The sequence below is a fragment of the Centroberyx affinis genome, unplaced genomic scaffold (assembly GCF_046629955.1).
Source record: "Centroberyx affinis isolate AG114_WGS23_722 - 3 ecotype Tasmania unplaced genomic scaffold, CSIRO-AGI_Caff_v1 ptg003745l_1, whole genome shotgun sequence".
In the NCBI taxonomy this organism is placed as follows: Eukaryota; Metazoa; Chordata; class Actinopteri; order Beryciformes; family Berycidae; genus Centroberyx; species Centroberyx affinis.
The window spans coordinates 195,836-218,635 of NW_027281623.1; the positions used below are offsets into that span (position 1 = coordinate 195,836).

The 22,800-nt window shown below is 41.8% G+C and overlaps 3 protein-coding genes across 4 annotated transcripts; 2 read left to right on the forward strand and 1 right to left on the reverse strand.

Moving 5' to 3' along the window:
• Nucleotides 1-1,636: 1,636 nt before the first annotated feature.
• clpp (caseinolytic mitochondrial matrix peptidase proteolytic subunit) lies at nt 1,637-6,193 on the reverse strand. Its single transcript, XM_071540921.1, has 7 exons — nt 6,130-6,193; nt 4,864-4,965; nt 4,383-4,454; nt 4,186-4,282; nt 3,838-4,025; nt 2,727-2,832; nt 1,637-2,047 (listed from the first exon to the last, which is right to left on the reverse strand). The coding sequence occupies exons 1-7, from the start codon at nt 6,139-6,141 to the stop codon at nt 1,821-1,823; spliced, it is 804 nt and encodes a 267-aa protein (XP_071397022.1). The 5' UTR covers nt 6,142-6,193; the 3' UTR covers nt 1,637-1,820.
• Nucleotides 6,194-7,481: 1,288 nt separating this feature from the next.
• LOC139662271 (guanine nucleotide-binding protein G(I)/G(S)/G(O) subunit gamma-5) lies at nt 7,482-12,956 on the forward strand. 2 transcript variants are annotated; one of them, XM_071540913.1, is made up of 3 exons: nt 7,482-7,630; nt 10,046-10,218; nt 10,372-12,956. In XM_071540913.1, the coding sequence occupies exons 1-2, from the start codon at nt 7,538-7,540 to the stop codon at nt 10,169-10,171; spliced, it is 219 nt and encodes a 72-aa protein (XP_071397014.1). In that variant the 5' UTR covers nt 7,482-7,537; the 3' UTR covers nt 10,172-10,218; nt 10,372-12,956. The 2 variants fall into 2 exon arrangements, with proteins under 2 accessions (XP_071397014.1, XP_071397013.1); XM_071540912.1 differs by having other exon boundaries at nt 10,046-10,172.
• A 1,616-nt stretch (nt 12,957-14,572) lies between these two features.
• LOC139662283 (histone-arginine methyltransferase CARM1-like) lies at nt 14,573-22,467 on the forward strand (the record flags this gene model as incomplete). The annotated part of the gene is made up of 5 exons (XM_071540926.1): nt 14,573-14,715; nt 18,309-18,434; nt 18,750-18,856; nt 19,377-19,481; nt 22,357-22,467. Coding segments are annotated over exons 1-5 (591 nt in total), but the record flags the coding sequence as incomplete, so codon positions are not given.
• Nucleotides 22,468-22,800: the final 333 nt, after the last annotated feature.

The following is a 22,800-nucleotide window of genomic DNA, read 5'->3' on the forward strand; positions in this document are numbered from 1 at the left end:
TGTATGAAGAAATTGCAATTATTTTTATTCAACGTTCCTTCAAAGTCACATCACTTCTGGGCTCAAATAGAGCGAGAGGCACACCATGTATTTGCCAATTCAATAGGCCAACAGACGGCTTATGCAGTTGTAATATTAGTTATCACTTGCGTTACCGTTGAGTTGTCCATATAAAATTACAAAGACTGGTATACATCATTATCAACAGTTCAGATTGATGTAAAGCTGCACTATGCAATTTCCACTCATTGGTGGCCCCCAAATGGCAGTGACAGGTAACTGAAATTTGAGGACTTCAATACCCAGAAATCCTGCGATGTCAATAAGCTGCACACTGCACGCTAATGTTTACCAACCCGGCCATGTGGGATTCTTTATACCAGTGGCCCCGGGCCCTCAGGACCCCAAGTACTGCTGGCCTAAAACATAAAGCATTTTCCAGTTTCATCACTTTTCTTTTTGAGGAGATTTCCCACCAGTATCCATACCAGACACCAGAATCTCATTTGGGCAAAAGGGTGAATCTTAAGCATCTCAATTAATGGGGATGGGACGCTCTTCTCAGTTGCAGCCTCACTTTGTGATTTAGGCTGATATGACAGGTGTATTTTTACATAAACATCTTGCCTAGTGCAGCTTTAAAGTTAGGTCAAGGTCATTCTGCACACAATTCTAGCTTGCTGAAATGCAATAAACAACTGATCTTATTCATTACTAATAAGCTGCCTGTTATGGATTCTACAGATACTCTGCTGCATTTGAGACTATTGTGGATCAAGAAGAGGCAGTACATATTTTGTGAATTCTGGTCAAAATGATCACATTTATTAATACAAACATTGAATATTCAAATGCAGATCAAGCTGCTTCTCCACTCTTCTTCTAACAATATCTTCCCAGCAAGGAGGTACAGAATAGGATAGGTCCATAGTCTTAACAGGCTTCCCGTCCCCAAATGAACTAATCTAAAGCAGTGCGTCTTCTCTTACTGTGCGTTCACACTGTGAGCAACATGATCGACGAGTCAGCAGAAATCCATTCATTTCCAATAGAGCGACCGGGGAAAACCGGCCGATGTGTGGACGGTCAATAAGCTTGTCAGCCAAGAAAAGTTGACCACAGCTTAATTTGTACCAGTCATCAGATTTGCGTTCTTCCTTGTTTCCCTACCAGTGTGATTTCCTCTCATGAACAATAGTTTCCTCCTGGCAAGTGGAAAATGGACAAGAAGCTGATTACAGCCATTCAAAGCTTCCCTGTTCTCTAGGTTCTTTTTTTTTTTTTTTACAGGAATACACATCTCAAAAACGATGCTTGGAGAACGGTTGCATCAATCTTTGAATTTCATGGTATGCTCTGAATTTTTTTTGTGTTTTTTTTTTAAATCAATGAATTAGCACTAGCTAGCTATGTGAACTCATCAAAGCAATGTAACGTTATGAAAGCAAATAAAAAAACAGTGAAAAATACATGAGTTGCCTGTTACACCACTACATAGATACAATTGCAGCCTCTAGCACTGCCCACAATTGGTCAGAATAGAGCGACACATCAACTAAGTTGCTTGCAGTGTGGACACACTAGACCTTTATCAATAAGGCTCTACCCAACATTGGGTTCAGCTTTGTTTTCTGACATGCAGCCAGGATGTTGCCTGTGCATGTCTAGAATGCACAATGGCGGTGGGGGTAAGATGAGGACAGAAGGAAGCCACTTAAGACAACTGAAATACACCATGGAGACTCCTCCTTGCTTTCATCTCAGGCATAAAATCCATGAGGAACTGTGTGCAGAACTCTGATGGCTCCGGGTCGGAACGTTCATGGTTCGGGTTTGTATGAGGAGGGGGGATTGGTCCCGGGGGAGGCCTGCTCGGGGGCTGAAGACTCCGGGGTCGGGGGGGGACTGGTCGGCGCCGCCGGCTCTTTCTGAACCAGCTCGGGCTCGTCCTGGCCCGCCTGAGGGGGGTGGACCAGGACCCGGTCGATGATACCAAAGTCCTGGGCCTCCATGGGGCTCATGTAGCGGTCCCTCTCCATCACACTCTCTGAAAGATGGGAAAGGTGAAGAGAAATGGGTGCTCGCTGGCTACTTATCTGTCCCGGCAGTCAAAAAGAAAACTGCAGGTAGCAAAGCTTTTTCTCAACGGTTTCCTTGCTGCGATTAGAGAGGCAAGCTATACTGATATCTTTAAATTCATGCTTAAAACCTATTTATTTTCCCCACTATTTGACTAGCCTTAGCTTTGCACAATTACTGGCAGTGACATTCTCTTTTTAGAGTAAAGTTTTGTAGATCCTACTCAGTATGAGAGCCATTTTGGATGGTATTGATGGATTTACTTCACCGCCAGACTGCATCCTATAATGCAGTACTATACTTTAGTTTACTGAACAACCTAGAAGGAGAGGAGAGGAAGGGAATGGCAGCAGATTGCTGTAGAGAGTAAGGAGACCCTCCTTCAACCAGAGGACCTGGGTTCAGGCTCAGGTGACAGCAAGCATCCTGCCGAAGCGTCCTTGAGCAAGACACTGAAACCCTATCAGCTCCAGGCCTGTTCTGTAGCTATAGCTGATATTCAATGCTATAATCTTTGCTTCCGTTGGAGATCCCCAAAAGAAATGCCGACAAATAAAGTTTTCGCTCTCGTCTCCTTCAAAGGTTCGTCTTCCCACCTCGAACCGCACAACAGGCAGATACAATCCCTGCTAATTAGCGAAACCTACCGATGGTTTCCAGCGGCTGTCCAGTGTGTTTGGCGTATAGGTTGTTGATCTGCCTCTTCAGCTTCAGGATCTCCTCGGCCTGGATGGCGATGTCTGTGGCTTGACCCTGGACACACAGCACTTTGACCATCATTGAACCGTTCCAGCAACTACTGAAAACTACATACTGGATTCTTCCTAATACACGCAAACTAACTTAATGCCACAGTTATGAGCCGATTTAACTGACTACCACAAACCAGAGAGCAGGGTTCCTAAACATTTTCAATTCAAAAAATTCCATACTTTTTCCAGACCTTGATTTGTTTTGAAGATTTTGTCTGGTGTTCAATATGATTTACGCAGATAGACATCTTGCCCCTGCTAACTAGGTCATATCACTGTATAGATGAAGATTGTTCTTCACAGCGACAAATATCAGAATATGTGAGATGATTGGCAGGGTTCCATTTTAAAATTCCATATTTTTCCCAGACCCTATGTTCTTGACTGGATTTGATTTTGGTGGGTATTTGATATAATGCATGCTGACAGCGGCTGGGTAATAAGAGCGTCCCTCTATCTGAACATTATTCTTCACATCAACAAAAACTGTGGACTCAAAGTGGCTCTACAACAACATAAAAGCTAGAATTATGTGTGTATCGGACCTGAAGCGCAACATTTTCCATACTTTTCCAGACATTTTTTCAAATTCCCAAACTTTTCAAGACCTGGAAATGATCAAATTCATTTTTAATACTTTTCCAGACTTTCCAGACCTGCGTAGGAACCCTGAGAGAGGGGGAACTAACCAGTGAAATCAGCAGCTGCAGTGTTTAGTTGTAATGAAAACCTACTGACTCTTGGGCCTTAATGACACGTGGTTGAGAACCACAGGGAAATGAAACCATTTCTCTCAACATTACATGCAAGCCACTCTATTTACTTTCATATTTGTATGCAATTTTGAGAGCTCCAGTCCCCACTGACTTGGACTAGCATTGCTAACAAACGGTAACAGCCGACTGGTGCCCTTAACTGCATTTAAGATATTTTAATGCTTTTTAAGGCCTCACGTTTAGATAGTTTAAGACTTTTTATGGACCCGCGGACACCCTTGGTACCTTACCCTGGCTCCTCCTGAAGGCTGGTGCACCATGATGCGGGAGTTGGGCAGCGAATGCCTCATTCCCGACGTTCCCGCTGCCAGGAGCAAGCTGCCCATGCTGGCTGCCTGGCCAACGCACCAGGTGGAGATGGGATTAAGGATGTACTGCATGGTGTCGTAGATGGCCAGGCCCGCCGTCACCACACCACCTTGGGGGGGGGGTGGAGAGGGTGGATGGGAGGAAAAGTGGAGAAAGGAAAAGGTTAAGTAAAAGGGGGCACCGTCCAAGATTTCTTAACCATAATTCAACTCTTAATCCTTCTATCTACTTCCCTATATGCCCCCCCCCTATATGTCCACCTCTCTTACCGGGACTATTGATGTACATGTGGATGGGCTTGTTGTTGCTCTCTGACTGCAGAAAGAGCAGCTGGGCAATAACCAGACTGGCTACAGAGTCGTCAATCTGAACAGAAATGAGGGAAGAGGACCCACTTTAAAACCCACATTCAAAAAATCAAAGCCTAAAACTCAAGATTCATTTCAACATCCCGGAAGACACTTACAGGACCCATGACACAAATGATTCTCTCCCTCAGTAGGCGGGAATAGATGTCATACGCTCGTTCTCCTCTCCCCTACAAAAAAAAAAAAGGAGGTAAGAATTTAAGAAGAATTTTATAATCTTTAAGAATGCTGACAAAGCTAATTCTACCCAGTGTTGTATCAGTCAGGTGAATCATTGACAAACATGAACTTTAAGATGCACTATGCAATTTTCACAAATCGGTGGCAAAAACTGACATTTATATGAAAATGTTGGATATTATTACTCTAAAGTTTCGATTTGTCACTTCCTGTGAGTAGAGATTGTAGTATATGATGTACAGTATGTATATAATGTAGTAAACAATGTAGATTAAGTATGTATATGACCTAGTATAGGATGTATATGATGTGTATATATAGGTAGTATGTATATGTAGGATGTAGTATGGTATATGACGGTGATGGTATATAAAGCCCTTTGAGACTTGTCTCACTCACCGTCTGCTCCACAACTATGGGTATAAGTGGACTCCTGCAGACAGAACTGTGGTGGATGGACCTGCTGCATTTCAACGCCAACCCTCCAACCTGCAGCACCCTCTGAGAGACACAATGGTAGTTAAAGGAATAGTTCACCCAAAAATGAAAATTCTGTCATCATCTACTCGCCCTCATGCCAAATGAAACACAGGTGAAATGTGTTAGTCCATATAACACACAGGGAGGCTGCAGCACAACTTGGTAGCAGCCTTCTCCAAAACAACTGAAGTCAATGGGGACCTGTTCTTTAGAGTTCCAAAACAAAAACAGCCAAACAATCACACTGTGAATAGAAAGACCTATACACCATTATTTGTTGCAAATCAATCAGCTGTAGTTAAGATTTGCACTAAATGATGGTGTAAATATACTGTAGGTCTTTTTTGAACTCTGAAGAACTGGTCCCCACTGACTTCAGTTGTTTTGGAGAAGGCTGCTATGGAGTTGTGCTGGCAGCCTCCCTGTGTGTTATATGGACAAACTTCACCTGTGTTTCAACTGGCATGAGGGGGAGGAGATGATGACAGAATTTTCATTTTTGGGTGAACTATTCCGTTAAAGCAATGGAAATGCGGAATGTTAGCTACTGCACATACTTCTGCCTGTCACCATATAAAGACCAAGCTAGAGTTAGCAATAAGCTAGCAACGTCTTATGCCACAGGAAAGGCTAGGAAATCTCTCTCTCCTCTCTCTCATATTCTTTCATTCCCTAACCCTAAACACCAACATTAACTCTCGTTCTAATCCCAAACTAACCCACTAGAAGTAAAGAGCGGCCAAAATGTCGTCACTACGAAGGTCTACAACTCAAACTAATTGTCTGACAATGATGTAAGTACAATAACACACACACACACACACACACACACAGAGAGAGAGAGAGAGAGACAGAGAGAGAAAACCGAACTGACATTCGAATGGTCTATTATATTTTTGTTGTTGTTGTATCTACGGAGTGACAGTTTTCTAACCGTATCCTATCCTGCCTCGTTCCACTAGCCATCGAACCTCAGGTCAATGTAGATAAAACTAGTTCGTAGCTGGGCAGCTTGACGTAACGTTACACAAGTCGCGAGCTCTTCTACCTTCGCGAGCTGTTCCATAAACACTCGACACCAGAAATCATAAAAGTTACCGCGGCTTTTTATATGAAAGCACTTTCGTCTACAATTCAGACGACACATTTACATGAACGTCTTTTAGAACTGCAAGTAGTACTCACTCGTAGAAGCATGTTGTAGTCTTGTAATATCTCTGGTAATATGCAATCCCCCTCTGCGTGACCCCTAGTTGCACCGGAAACAAACCGTCTTCTTCTTCTTCGTCTTCTTTTACTTTACAGCAGACTAGACGCTACCAGACGCTACCGGACGCTACAGCATGTTGCTGCCTGCTGCCAAGGAGGTTTTGTCGCTGATGATCTTAATATCTCTTTTATATTTAGGACAGTCAGTTTTGCCTAGCTGTGACATGATTTACTGTTTATATTTTATAATTAGCCTATCATTTTTAGGATGATTTCAACCTGTATGGCACAACCTTAATCTGGTGATGACGTTCTAATAATCTTAATAATTAGATGGAGCTCTATCAGCTGGAAAAAATAATGTCCATAATGTCTTTTGTCTAAATTCTTGATGAACTTGAATACTGAAATGAAAAGATTAATTTCCAGATTTAGATTTTGGCGGCTTATTCAGACTGACTTCAACCCAATAATATAATACTAATATTATAGGCTATCACAATATATAATATAAACATACTATATAATACGATAATATAATACTATCCATGCTTCAACTCAGGAACTGGGGCTCCTATTCTACAGTTTTCAGGAACAATTGTGACACTGAAATAGGCTAAAATGGATGTTTGTTTGTTTGTTTTTTTAAGATAGCCAAATATAAATGTGGTGTTTGAGAGTTTCTTTGTATATTGTTGGCAGACCTGTATGGCATCTTGCACAGGCCTATGAACAGTCTTCATGAACAATTGTGCCTCTGAAATGAGTTCAATAATATTAGCCTACTAATAGTACAGGTTTGGTGTTTGAGAATTTATTTGTATTTTCTTTTTCTTTTTTTCTTTTTTTGGCAGCACTGTATGTGCACATGGTCTTATAAGACTATGTGGACATTAGAAATTGGGGCTCCCATTCTTACTGTCTTTAGAAACAACTGTGCCACTGAAAATGGTTAAAATAGACTTTTATTTTTTTTATAAGACAGTAGACATCCAGATTGGTCTTAGTTTGTAGAGTAGTTTAGTCTTAATTTGTAGAGTTTTGGTAGCCCTGTATGGCATACTAGGCCTATGGCTACTAATAGGCTATATGCTGTGAAAATGACATTTTGTAAAAAAAAAAAAAAAAGAAAAAAGAGAAAGAAAAACAGCAAATGTTTTATTTTTTTCCCCCTAGAGATTCGTCGTTAAATTCATTCAGATTTTTCACTTCTCTATGCTACTTTGTAGGCTATTACTCCAAAATAAATCGTGGCACACGTTGGTCAGTAGGGCTTTTATTTTGAAGGTTGCTAACCGGAAGGTTTAATTTCTATTCCAGCTGGTTGACACTGGTGTGACTGTCCACTCACTTTCGTCACTTTCTCTGTTATTTGGACGCAGACATGTCGAACAACACCGCCAACAGCAGCAGTTTAGTCATCGCCCAGAAAGCAGTGAAACAGCTTCGTCTGGAGGCCAGTGTTCGTCGGATTAAGGTATGTAGGCTTGACCAGACTAAAAAAAAACAGTTAAATCAGACTTTTATCAAACTTCTCCGCTGGGTGTGACTAGGGCTTTGAAGTGTCAACATGCTCTGTAATGAGAAGCCTGCCGTAGCTAATTACTTTCAGAGAGCACATTTAAAAGGTTTCAGTTTGCATTGTATTACTACTATGTGGCAACTCAAGAAACTCTTATGACAATGTAACGAGCTGTAAATTCAATAAAAGGCTGGGTAAACTGACCTCCAGACCGTGGTCATCAAAACGGAACACAACTAGCAACAGACACAAAATCAACTAACAAGCCGTTATTTTCATAAAAGTATCGAATTATTATGCCTTTGTTTCTTAAAAAGGTGATACAACCCAGGCTACTATGATGTTTACTCCGAATTAATGTCAAATTTATGACAGGAATATGTCTATTTATGTCAAATAGGCCTACTGCTGGAGTTTCCTCAAAAAGTGAGGAAACGGTTATTTTGAAAATGAAAACGTGAACTGGGTTTAGCTCGATTTACCCTCCACTACATCTCTGCTGCCAACAGTTTAGAAGAACCCAATTGAAAGTCAATGTAGCAACTAGTCAATTAAATCAAATAAAACAGTTCGGTTAACTGTGACCTCGTTATCATTATGAGGCAATTAAGCAACCACCAGCAGACAAAAAAAAACGTGTTTTCAGAAAAGTATTGATTTATGCTTTTGTTTCTATCCTAAAAACATCCGTGTATAACTTAGCCTACATCAGTTTGATACTAGTTACTATTAATTTATGTTAAATATTCATGTCTAGTTAAAAAGTATTTCAGTATTTTATTTCCAGTAGCCTATTTATGCTCATATTCTCTAAATAAGTCGTTCAGAAGTCTTCTCCGAGAGTATAATTCCCTGGTATGCTGTGTAGTGTAGTGAAAGTTAGCAAACAGATGTGTCTGTGCTAGTGCAGCACAGTGGCGGCTTTGTCGATTGTGCTGGTGTGTGACTGGTGTGATTGTTGGATGACTACTTATTTTAGAACAGAAGTCAGACTAGTTTCAAGTGCCAGCCTTAACCCCCGAGGCAAGCTGTCAGGAAAGCTCTCTGAGGCAGCAAGTTGTGCTTTGAAATGCAATGAAACCAGCTACATTTTGTGATAACTTAGATATATTTGAGTACAATGCTCATTATAGACAAATCACAGGCCTAATAATGCACAACTAATTAAAGTAATAATCTGCAACATTTTCATATAAATAATTGCCTCTTCTGCTACTCTCTATCTGATTGCTACAGTATACCACAACAGTGATTCAACCTATATCCAGTTCATTAAAGCTTAAGAAGTACTGAGATCTTTTACTTCAGTAAAAGTAGCAATACAACAATGTAAAGATACTCCATTACAAGTAAAAGTCCTGCATTCAAAATCTTACTTAAGTAAAAGTACATAAGTATTGACAGCTAAATGTACTTAGAGTATCAAAGTAAACGTACTCATTATGCAAACTGTCCCCATTTAGAGAGTTATATTTTTCATAAATTGTTGGAATATTAATACTGATTTATTGGCATACATGTACATGTAAGCAGCATTTTAAAGTTGTCAACATGAAGCTAATCTTTAACGATTTAGCTATACTTTTGGGTAGTCTAATCTATAACAATGTTATTTTATAAAGATGATAAAATGTTTTAAATATAAAATATTGATCTGAAAAGTAACTAGTAACTATAGCTGTGAAATAAATGTAATGGAGTAAAAAGTACAATATTTCTCTCTAAAATGTAGTGGAGTATAAAAATAGCATAAAATGGAAATACTCAAGTAAAGTACAAGTACCTCAAAATTGTATTTAAGTACAGTGCTTGAATAAATGTACTTTCCACCACTGCTTTTACATTTGCTGTTCTGAACATCCGGTGTCTGGTCGCTTTTTTCCTGGGAAAAATCCTCTGCCGCACAAGAAGCGATGTGTTTTATGTTTCCGGTTTGTTTAGAATAAACAGAAGAAGAGCTGTGTAGTTAGCATGAGCAGCGATAGCCACCATGGCTGAACAGACAAAGAAAAGAGCGCCACCTACATACAATACTTACAATAAAAAAAGAAATTAAAAAACACCCCAGCAATGAGCGCTTACAACTGCTTGTAGGATGTAGAAGGGCCTTTCCTTTCCGTTACATCTGCAGCCTCTAATTTGAAGGATGTGGTGCGCAAAGTTTTTTAATAGTTGTATTATTGTGCACATGTAAGCATAGCAAAAGGTATTGATAAACAACCCTATCAACCCTCTGCAGATATATGAAGGTAATTTTGTGCTTTAAGTTCAAACTACAAAACTCTGAACTACTAAACAGAACTATTTGGTGTATTGACTATCATAGAATTGTATCTTCAGTTGTGTGGACTCTCTCTTTTCTATATGCAGGTTTCTCAGGCCGCCGCAGATCTGAAGACCTTCTGTCTGCAAAATGCGCACAAGGACCCTCTCCTCATGGGAGTCCCCTCCAGCGACAACCCGTTCAGACCTCCCAAGTCCTGCGTCCTCATCTGAGGTATGACGACGAGTCCGACTCTATTCTGTTTGCTTGAATTTCTCAGGTAATTTTAATTTATTTCTCCATATATTTTCTTCTCTGCCCCCCGTCTCTTAAATACCTCTACCTTCCAGAACCACTAAACAATAAACTTGCTGTCTCTGAAAGCACAAGACGTGTATCCCTTCGAGCTAAATGTATTTTCTGTCTCTTTTAGGGCGATGCAGGCATGCATAAAACACAAACACACTTCTGATCATTCCGATGTGGATTTCTGTCATGTGTCCCCACTGCCTACAGACACTGAAGATAAAGAAGCCAGGACTACACACACACATGCACGCACACACAGACACACACACACACACACACACACACACACGCGCCTACTAATGGAGCAGCTAAACAATGATATCGCCAAAAATCCAGTTAATATATTCTGAATGTTTTGATAGGATATGTGTTTGCAATTGCAAAGCCATTTTACAACTGATGGTACATTCACTCTGTGGGCAACTTGGTTGATGTGTCACTCTGTTCTCACTAGTTGTGGGCGGGGATAGAGGCGACAGTTGCTTCTCTTTAGTGGTCTTAAGTTCAAAGTTTTGACCAGGTAAAATCACATGTATTTTTCACTGCTTTGTTTGTGCCTTTCATAACATTACGCCGTTTTAACGAGTTAACAAAGCTAGCTGGCAAACACTATTAGGTAGCATTAATCAAAAATAAACTCAATAAAATAACTTACCAAAGATCCCAATGATGGATGCAACTGCTCTCCAAGCCTCCTATTTTCCTGTAGTTAAGTTATAAAGAACTGGGAAGCTTTGAATGGCTGTAATCGCATTCTCATTCGTTTGCACTTGCCAGACGGAGCTATTCTGCGTGAAACTAAATCAGGAGAGAAACACAAATCTGAACAAGCTTGTCGGCCAACTTTTCTCAGCAGAGAAAAGAGAGTCGGCCATCCACACATCGTCCGAGTTCCCCTGTAACTGAATGGACTTCTGGTGACATGTTGATCATGTTGCTTGCAGTGTCAATGCACTGTAAGGGTTCACGTCTTTCACACTGGTCTGGTGTTGCTCAAATATTCATGTCTAATATGTACTGTGGTAAATATTGACCATGAAAAAGTCACTGTTTGTTGTGTTATGTTGAAGCCTTTCGTTGTCATAAGCCTGTCACAATTGGTTTATCTGGCATTTACTTTGTGCCTCATTTATTATAACAAAATTAGCACTGTGCCTAATTCCACTACTCAAGAACCATCTGACTTGATGTAAAATATTGCAGAGGAGTTGGGGGGGAAATGACACTAATACTGTGTTCCAGAGATGTCGGAAAGTCAGAAATTCTGACTTTCTTTCTACTAGGAAAAATGCACTGGAACAGCCTTTCACGTCAGAATTCCAAGATTTTTCAACCCCCGGGTTTTACAGCATACACTGTAAACGCTACACAGCATTACTTCTAACATGTTTATAATCCTCAAAATACACTCAACTTTTGTCAGCATCACATGACCTTAAATCTATCAAAACACCTGTGAGGTAAATGGCTAAACATATAAATTTGAAACATAAAGTTGCACTTACACTTGCTAACTATGCTTACTAGCTAGCTAACATTGCCAAATATCATTGACATAACATTAGCTGTTGCGTGGGGAACAGTATTATGTTGGGCAAAGACAATCTTGTGGGTGCCCATGTTCTTCTCTGGTTTTTGCCTGAGCTGGACCACTGGAGCATGTGGAGAATTAGGACCTACCAACTGTGAATTTCCCATTTCCGGCTTTAAACGGAACGCAACATATTAAGTAACAATGGCACCATGAAGTATGCACAAATCTGTTGTTTTACAATCGGAAGCTGAAAAGAGGACAGCAAGGAGCGTAATAAAAAGAAGAACCGTATGACTTGGTAGACTTATCTTTTATTGTTGATATGTTTGACTGAAAGAGACTGTGAATGAGACTGTAAGACATTTTTGCCTTTGCAGAAAACCTAGCTTGCTGTTGTATTTCTATGTACATGCTACAGTATGAAGAATACAGCAAATATATGATTTCACCATGAATACAATTTATGTCAGTGTTATGTTATCAAACCCACAAACCTAACCCTTTATACTACTGTCTTGACCAGTGTACGCCATGATTACACATAGCTTTGCTTGCGCCAATGGCACATTATTCTTAGAAGGTGCTATGTGTGTTATTTTAACAATAATAAATCATTACCACATTAATTCTGAGACATTAGTATAATTACTGTAAACAAATCAGACCATCACCAAGGTTGTCAGCCTCTACTGACCTCTACTCTGCGTTTTCCATTGTGAGCCACCAGGTCAGATTTGGAGGGAAATCTGGATCGCTTTACGGCACAAAACAGGAAGAGGGCGCTGTTCTTCCAGAGCAAACAGAGCTAAAGCTTTCAGAGTTTCTGGCAATGGCAGATGGTGGAAGGAGTGAAAGGCAGATGGAAAAATCACTTCCATGATTATTCTTTTCAGTAAAGACAGATGCCAGGGAGAGGTTGGAAGGACAGTAAGAAATGGGGTTTATGGGAAATGTGGTTCTAATTTTGAGTAACACTAGCACTAACACAATACCACTTGTGTGAAATACAGGCAGCAAATCTCCACCATGGTCTCATTTGTTTACAGTAATCATACCAAGGTATCACAATTAATGTGACAATGATATATCAATGGTTAAAATGATGCACAGCACCTGTGATGTTTCCTAATATACAGTATCTGTCAAACGTGTTACCAGGGAAATGTAGCTAATAAATGGCTTAATAAATCCAACTTTTTTATTTAAATTAATGTCACTGCCATAACCAAATGGTATCTATTTTCTATATATTAGTTCCTGCATCACATTGCCAGCTTGCCTGGGAAGCTAAGCAGGTTTGGCTGTGGTCAGTCCTTGGATGGGAGACCACCTGGTGCTGGAAGTGGTGTTGGAGGACCAGTAGGAGGTGCTCTTCCCTCTGGTCTCATGCATAATATCCCCAATGCCCCAGGGCAGAGACAGGGACTCTGTCCTGTGAGTGAGCACCGTCCTTCGGATGAGACGTTAAACCGAGGTCCTGACTCTGTGGTCAATAAAGATCCCATCGGCACTCATCGCAAGAGTAGGGGTGTAACCCCGGTGCCCTGGCAAAATTCCCAAACAGGCCTTCCTTCCATCATGGCCACCTAATCATCCCTCGTTACCTAATTGGCTCTTTCAGTCCTCTACTCTCCACTGAGACAGCTGATGTGTGGTGAGCGTTCTGGCGCAAACTGGCTGCCGTGCATCACCCAGGTGGGTGCTACACTTAGGTGGTGGATGAGTTGAGTCCCCCCCCCCCCCCCCCCAAATATGTGAAGCGCTTTGAGTACCTAGAAAAGCGCTATATAAATGTAATCAATTATTATTATTATTATTATTAATATATAATTTCTCAAATTAAGCATTACAATCAACACATACTTGACATTAACAACTGTACAGATAACATTGCTTTTCGTACCATTGGAGTTCAATGATAAAAATAAGAGCAAGTCAAGCTGAGGGGAGTTTAAACAGTTAAGTAGAGTGGCAACACTTTAAGTGTTCATTAACTAATGTTAACTAACTAATTATTAACATTAATTAAACATGAATAACAACATTAACAAAGATAGTTAATGTTAAATGCACATGAACAACTGCATAAATTAATGTTGTTATACAGGTTTGTTAATAATGTTAAGTAATGTGTTTACTAACATGAATTAAGCATGAACAGTGACGTTAACAAAGATGAGGTCATATTAAATGCGCAATAAACAACTGCATTATGTAATGTTGTTATACATGTTTGTTAATGCCAATGTCTTGTCTAAATCGAAACCCTATTTAAATATTTTTCTGGGTCCCCAGCAAAATATGGAATAATTTAAATTCACTGAAATTTGCCAGAAATTATCCCAGTCAGAGAATGTGTAAGAACTATTGTAATTCAAGGTTTCATTGTCACCACTATTATTTCCCCACATACCATGTAGACAGTTCTACAATAAATCAACAACTAAAATCATTTGGGTGCCTGGGAATAAATCTAATGAAATTGGGTCTAATGTGGGTCTATTAGGGTCCATAACATGAAAATGTTTGAGAACCCCAGGGGACTGTAGGAAATCAGGATCTGTGTGTAGTGTGTGTGTATGTACACACACACACACACACACACACACACACACACACACACACACACACACACAAACGCTTCCAGCATACAGCCTGCAGTAAAGGTGGATGTCCCGCTTCAAGACGCAGGGTGGCGGTGTGGGAGTGGCTCGTGTTGATGTGTCTCCAGCAGGGAGCAGAGCAGGCTTGGATGTGAGCGCCACCGAGCTGTCTCTGTCTCCAGATTGAAGATGGCGGTGTCGGTGTTCCCCGGCGTGCGGCTCCTCTCCATCGGAGACGCGAACGGAGATATCCAGCGCCACTCGGAGCAACAGCCCCTGCGACTAGAAGTGAAAACCACACAAGACGCTGCCCTGATCAATCTCTCCAATGGTGAGTTGACCTTTTTCTGCAGCTAATCCTCGGATGTTCGGCCTGTCTTAGCTGCCAATGCTAATGCTTACAGCTAATCTAGCTATATGTAGCGCTAGCTACCAAGTAGGTAGCACAGCTTGAGAGACCACGTCGCCTCCCCCTGTTCGTCACGAGGAAGCTCCTTAAAACTCCTAATTTTTCGTTGTCCGGTGAGATATTGGAGCTTGTTAGCGTCAGGTTCTTACCCCCCACAGCAGCTCATTACTTTGGAGAGCTCGTCATGGATATAGCAAAACCTTCATAGCATTCCCTTCGTTAAGTTAGTAACATTATAAGCTAGCTAACAACAAGACAGCTAACTAATGCAGTTTAATGCTAATGAACCCTGGCTAGTTAAACAATGCTGCTAGCCATGCTCCAGCACTGATGCGCTGCAACAAACCAGCTCGCGTCTCACGTCTTTGCCCTTCATGCCCCACTAACATTTATTTTGTCAGATAGACTTGCCCTAATTGTGTTACTGTTTTCCAGTTTGCCCCCAAGATGTCCCAACAACGTTACTTAGCTCCTTAGCTAGCGAGTTAGCATCTCTGAATTGTTTTGGATCGGAGAGCAGAGGGCATCGCTCCCGACCCGCCGCTGTGCGCTGCGGTCCAGGCGGCTGGCGCTTACTTTGTTTTCGCCGTTAGCCCGTTCAGTGATAGACCGACAATCAAATAAACTTTTTCACCTATTACTTTCGGGGGGGGGAAACAGTCCTCCTTGCGTTTCTCATTTTAGCGAGACCGGGCCCACATTATTTATGCATTCATCTTTGTTCTCATTGGAACAATAGCCGGGTCCCCGCCACCTCCTTCCCTCCCGTGTGGAGGCAGCACCAGAGCGGCTCGTGCTCCTCTGCAGCTCGTCGTATTCCATGCGATGTCCCGCTGAAAAGAAGCAGCTACGTTTCTCTTCTCCTCTGCTGTGTTGAAGTTGAAGAAAAGCGCACAGTCTAAAGGACCCAGACCTTTGAGCAGCTCTTGTCAAGTTCTAGTATTCTGCGGACAGGAAGAATCTGATTATCCCCTCACTTCTCTTCCATATACAGTGAGATGAGATGAAACTTTATTGATCCCTGTGGGAAATGAGGTCGTTTCAGCAGCAAAAGTAATAGGTTTCAAAATTGGGGAAAGAAAGCTAGAATATAAGCATGCAAATAGAATGTAAAATGGGCAATAAAACAGTAGAAACAATAAGAATAGCAAAAAATAATAAACGGAATTGTGGGATTATGTTAAAGTGTTGTGCCAACAATTTCAGTACTTGGGTAGACTGCAAAGTGGGAGGTATGGGAAAGAGTATGGATTACTTAATGTACGCATGTACTTACATTGTTACTTAAATTCCGGTGCCATAACAGATACTGGATCAGCTCAGGCTGGTTCATGGGCCCACACTGACCTCACTGCACATCTAGGTCTTTTTTTTCTGCCTATGCATGGGGCAGTGTTCAGGAAAGCAATTTGTGAGGCATTTTAAAGTGTGTCGCACACAAAAGTCCCACTCGTTTATCATGGAGATTTACAGATTTTTGCTGCATTATTTGCCGACTTTGTCGCTCCAATCCCTGAGTTTATCACACAATATTAGGGATGGGACGATATGATTTGATACACGAGATGGGGTTCAGGATTCGATACAACCACGATACGCTGTAATAAATAAAAGTTCAATGACAACAAAGTATGACTGTGCCGAATTATGTTTATTTCTGAGACACAAATCTTTCCAGCGATGGCATTGGCTTGCTAGAATGTAAGCAACACTTTTAGTCAGAAGAGTTACTACAAGACCAATTGCTGAAAACAGATAGGAATTGGTGACTTTGATATTAGTGATAAACAGCTAAAAGAAAATGGAGAAATTAGATTGGAAACCAACGTGTTTGAACTTGGAAGCTTGATGGCCAAGAATGTGTCTCCTGGTTGCTTGCCCCTCCTGCACACATCTCTAGGAGTTCAATTTTGAACAGCAAAAAGAGTTGGAATGTGACAAATTGAAACAAGCTGTTAACTTTAGAAAGCAAAGGCTGCATTACAGAAGGAATTGACACTGGAAAAAAAAAATGCAACAGGAAATGGAACGTGCGGTTCCAGCCATTCTGACTGGATTTAACCCGGGGTAGTTACCAGGTGACGTGTCTGTCTACAAAGACTGTCTTGTTTCTCCTAGGTGTCGCTCACACAGTCCTTTGATATTGCTGTCAAACTGCATAAGTTAAATGAAAAGGATTCAGACACATTTTCTCACTACATGTACGTGTAGCACAGTGAGTCTCAACCTTTTTCATATCAAGGACCCCTAATTTAGTCCACATTAGAGCCACAGACCCCCATTTGATGAGATTTTGTCTCTCAAACCCAAATCTGAGAATATTGTTAGATATGATTTAGTCCAGAATTCCACGACTGTATTGCAGGTAGAGAGATAACAGTGAAACTCTGATGAAAACAGTCATTCTTCTACATTCTCTAATTGTGTTCACTTCTTGCAAATTGAAATAATGGTGAAGTTTAACACTTTATCAATTTGCTGGGGACCCCCTGGAGCCCCCTCAAGGACCCCTGGTGGTCCCCGGACCCCACGTTGAGAACCACTGGTGTAGCAGACATGAGAGCTTGGTCCGATTCATATCGTGCTTTTATGTTTCCATGTTTAACTGATAAAGCAGAGAAAACTTACTCTGCTTTTTGCTCAACTGATAGCTTTAACTACTCCAAGATTAAAGCTGCTACAACACCACAGTTTAAAAAAAATATGGGGGAGGGAAACACTGATCCAGAACAGGGTTTGTAGTACAGAATGCATCATATGTGCTTTGCTTAACACAATTGGGCATCATTTCCCTCAACAATTTCCAGTAGTCCCCTTTTCTTACACTGCCCTTTTTTATAGATTAACAGCCTGGTAGCTGTGTATAGGCCTGTGTGTGTGTTAATTATGAATTGCACTCTCTCTCGTATGGACAGAGGATATGTAAATGTTAATCCTGGATCATCGAAGGCACAGATATCTCCCATGCCAGCGAATACATTTTTCATAGAAATAAGTCATCCTGTCCCGTTGCCAGTGCTATTTTGCGTGTAGAGTGAAACATTCAGTAGAGACGAACAGATTTAGAGCTTTCATTTTAAAACTCTCTCACTTAGTCACACCATGAATGTTTTTTTTTTTTTTTTTTTTTTGTCTTGGTCTTCATGGTTTCTTCGGTGCCTCACACCTGCCGCGTGCCGCCACATGGGAATAGCATTTCAAGTTTCAACTAACGTTCGGCTGGTTAACCGTCCAGGAAGTTTAGACGCTTGGGAGACTGTTTGATACAGAGAAATTGTTTTTGCTTTGATTTGAGTGGCTGACAGTCAGATAGAGTGTACGGCGGTCAGTAGGGACAAATTTTAAGAAGGTCAAAGACTGGGTATAACCATTCAAATGCCAGTGTGGCGTGTGATTGATTTATCCACCAAAGCGAAGTTTTACCAAAATTTCTGACCCCCTTGTATGCAGGTATGTGTCTCGTAGTGTCATCAGTCCTAACCCCCCCCCCACCCCCCTTCCTTTTTCTTTTCCAGGAGAGGAGACGTGTGTGTTCAAGTGTTCAGTTTCCAGGGAGACGGAGTGCAGCCGTGTGGGGAAGCAGTCATTCATCATCACACTGGGCTGCAACAGCGTCCTGCTGCAGTTCTCCTCGCCCGCAGGTACACACCCAAAACACCCAAAACACACTCTCCCCGCCCCCTACCATGCCTTAACACACACTGAACACTACTGACCACCTCAATCTTGCCTGTGTCCTTCCTCCAGAATAGGGATAGCTAGTACTGAACTTAAAGGAACAGCTCACCCCATCTACTCCCTTCTATGTCAGTCAGTAGCTGATCTTTTGCCCCTCCTCGCCCCCTTTGGTATCCTTTGGTATAAAAGCATCGCGGACTGTGTTATGTAGGCTCCAGCATTAGAATAGAATATGTGACCTGTACCTCTTAACGCGTGCGTTTTATTTTCCGCTCCAGACTTCTCATCGTTTTATAACCTCCTGAAGAACTGTCGCGGCCACAGCGGCGAGCGTTCAGTCTTCAGCGACAGGACAGAGGAGTCCTCCGCTGTACAGTACTTCCAGGTAAGAGGAACACACACACACACACACACACGTACACACACACACACCATCCTGGGTATCCGCGAGTCTTAAGATATCAAAGTGTGAGGCCTTAAAATGTGATAAAATGTCTTGTATTTTCATCGTGTAATGACATGTTTCTTCGTGCTGAATGTCCACTCTTAGATTAATATAGAACAGGGTTAGTAGTCCAATCTGCATCCTGTCAACACAGTTGGACTTCATGTCCCTTAACAATTCATTTCCTGGTGTCCTTTTTCTTATTCTGCCCATTTATAGTTTCACAACTTTCATTAGCTATGTTCAAGGTTTTGCGAGCTGTGTTTCTTTATTTTGTCTTGTATTCAGTTCCATGTAGCCATTTAAAAGGTCTTAAAAAGTCTTAAATTTTGCTTTTTGAAACCCGCAGATACCCTGCCATCTACGTCCACGTTTATTTCTTGCGCAATATTGACTTTATGTGATAAAATCCACATCTAACGACGAGTTCTTTCTTTCTCTCCTCCCTCTCCTTGTCAAGTTTTATGGCTACCTCTCCCAGCAACAGAACATGATGCAGGACTACGTTCGGACTGGGACCTACCAACGGGCGATCCTCCAGAACCACACCGACTTCAAGGACAAGGTAACCCGATGTACTGTATGCTACAGTATGGGTGCACCAATCAGTTAGACCATAATCAGTAGATTATGTAGACATTCTATGTAGTCGTTGGTGATCAGCCAAGCAATGTTTCACCTGCGCTATCACAAAAGCCATTGGATGTATGACACAAAAATGTGGAGAAAGTATGTAAAAATGGGCTTACATAACATAAGTTTACAGTACATGTATATAACACATAGTTTACAGCAGTGGTTCTCAACGTGGGGTCCGGGGACCAACAGGGGTCCTTGAGGAGGCTCCAGGGGGTCCCCAGCAAATTGATGAATTGTTAAACTTCACCATTATTTCATTTACAAGAAGTTAACACAATTAGAGAATGTAGAAGAATGACTGTTTTGACCATAGTTTCACTGTTAACTCTTTACCTACAATACAGATAGTCATGGGATTCTGGACAAAATCATATCTACCTATAAAAAATATTCTCTGATTCTCTGATGGGGTCAGTGGCCTTAATGTGGACTAAATTATGGGTCCTTGATAAGAAAGAGGTTGAGAATCACTGGTTTACAGTATTGGACAGAAGGCAGAGCCTATGCTGCCTCAATGAAAACGTTTTTACAGCGTCACACTAACATGTAATAATGTTTGGACACAAACTTTATTTCCACATGGTTAGGCATGCAGCCATAAGAACAATTTGTTAAACACAATGCTGAATTGAAATTGTACTGTTTATGCTTGTCATTGTTAGCAGAAATCAGGGTAAAATGCATCATTTCAAATGCATCATAGTGATCAGATCGGTGATCAGCTGGTTAGTAAACCAGTAATCAGAATCAAACCCAAAAACCTGATCGGTGCATCTATAATGCTACTGTTGCCATGCCATTTGAAACATGAGCTTATTTTAGTTCATTTGCATCATAACAGTTAAAGTGTTGAAGCGTTAAAAGAACACGGAGAACCTGACAGAGATCCCAGTGGGGGTTTTTAGAGTAACATGCACTTCAAAGACATGGCTGAATACCAGTTTGATTCAGGCAGCTACAGTCTATACTTGTAATCTGTAAATGATTGAATGAGTACATTTAAAAAGGTGCAGTCCACTGAGTGAGGCTCCTCTCCAGTTATTCCTGTCCCACTTGTTGAGCAAACAGTGACGCAGGCTTGGCACGATCGCCCCCAGTGATTGGTTCGGTTTGATTGCACAACAGATCAAAGGTGGCTTTGAACTTTCTGAAATGTTGTATGTGAACTATCTGTACCACGTCCTCCAGAACTATCTGTACCACGTCCTCCAGAACTATCTGTACCACGTCCTCCAGAACTATCTGTACCACGTCCTCCAGAACTATCTGTACCACGACCTCCAGAACTATCTGTACCACGTCCTCCTGAACTATCTGTACCACGTCCTCCTGAACTATCTGTACCACGACCCCCAGAACTATCTGTACCACGTCCTCCAGAACTATCTGTACCACGACCCCCAGAACTATCTGTACCACGTCCTCCTGAACTATCTGTACCACGACCCCCAGAACTATCTGTACCACGTCCTCCAGAACTATCTGTACCACGTCCTCCAGAACTATCTGTACCACAACCTCCAGAACTATCTGTACCACGACCTCCAGAACTATCTGTACCACGTCCTCCTGAACTATCTGTACCACGACCTCCTGAACTATCTGTACCACGACCCCCAGAACTATCTGTACCACGTCCTCCAGAACTATCTGTACCACGTCCTCCAGAACTATCTGTACCACGACCTCCTGAACTATCTGTACCACGACCTCCTGAACTATCTGTACCACGACCTCCTGAACTATCTGTACCACGACCTCCTGAACTATCTGTACCACGACCTCCAGAACTATCTGTACCACGTCCTCCAGAACTATCTGTACCACGTCCTCCAGAACTATCTGTACCACGTCCTCCAGAACTATCTGTACCACGACCTCCTGAACTATCTGTACCACGACCTCCTGAACTATCTGTACCACGTCCTCCAGAACTATCTGTACCACGACCTCCAGAACTATCTGTACCACGACCCCCTAAACTATCTGTACCACGACCTCCAGAACTATCTGTACCACGTCCTCCAGAACTATCTGTACCACGTCCTCCAGAACTATCTGTACCACGACCTCCTGAACTATCTGTACCACGTCCTCCAGAACTATCTGTACCACGTCCTCCAGAACTATCTGTACCACGTCCTCCAGAACTATCTGTACCACGACCTCCAGAACAACCTCCTGAACTATCTGTACCACGTCCTCCAGAACTATCTGTACCACGACCTCCAGAACAACCTCCAGAACTATCTGTACCACGACCTCCAGAACTATCTGTACCACGTCCCCCAGAACTATCTGTACCACGACCTCCTGAACTATCTGTACCACGACCTCCAGAAATATCATATGTGTTGTTTCTATCATATTTGTGATTGTATGGACATTGTTTGGTACATTAGAATATCATCAATGTCATTTCTTTGTTTTGGTCTTCAGACAACATGAAATATGACCAACATTAGCTGACACTAAAGAACAAATACAACCTACTCAATACTAATACTAAACAACTACTGAAAGACTTTACATTTTTCTGGTGGATGTGTTTTCTTGCCATTCAGGAAACCAATGTATTCACTTCAACCCAGCTGATGGAAAATCCTCTAAATCGTATTTTATGGGGGTTTTTTGCAGCCTTTCAAAAGTTTGCGACAAACTCAATTGGCATTTGGATGGAAAATCTAGCTATGTTTGCTGCTGATTTGCCCAGAGCAGCGCTGCATCATTCGTGTGGGATGACATTGTTTACTGTAGCCTGCTTCTCTCGTGCCCCCCCCCACCCCCACCGCCCCCTCTAGGTGGTGCTGGATGTAGGCTGTGGCTCGGGGATCCTCTCCTTCTTCGCAGCCCAAGCTGGAGCCAGGAAGGTCTACGCTGTGGAGGCCAGCACCATGGCACAGCACGCCGAGGTACACACACACACACACACACTTCCCCCAAGGAACAAGTGAAGACATAATCAATACTGTCGCCATAGGGTTGGGTATCACTTGGAAATAATCAATACCAGTGTCTTTACCCTGAATTTTATATGGATACCGAATGATATTGTTCTGATACTTTGTCCATTTCATCCTATTTCTAATCCCTCTACCATGGCGCATGGTGCTGGACATGGTGGTGGCATCCGTCATGGTGAAGTCAATATAAAACCTTTCTGATTGGAGGAAAAATCTTTAGAAGTTTGCTGGCATATCACGTACTGTTTAGATGAAGAGTCTTACGCAGGCCAAATGCCGTCC

Coding starts and splice junctions, on each gene's coding strand:
- clpp (XM_071540921.1), bottom strand. Junction 4,283..4,382: donor TCATTTGTGTCATGGGTCCT/GTAAGTGTCTTC, acceptor ATTTCTGTTCAG/ATTGACGACTCTGTAGCCAG. Junction 2,048..2,726: donor ACAGCCGCTGGAAACCATCG/GTAGGTTTCGCT, acceptor CCCATCTTTCAG/AGAGTGTGATGGAGAGGGAC.
- LOC139662271 (XM_071540913.1), top strand. CDS start 7,538: ATGTCGAACAACACCGCCAACAGCAGCAGTTTAGTCATCGCCCAGAAA. Junction 7,631..10,045: donor CCAGTGTTCGTCGGATTAAG/GTATGTAGGCTT, acceptor TTCTATATGCAG/GTTTCTCAGGCCGCCGCAGA.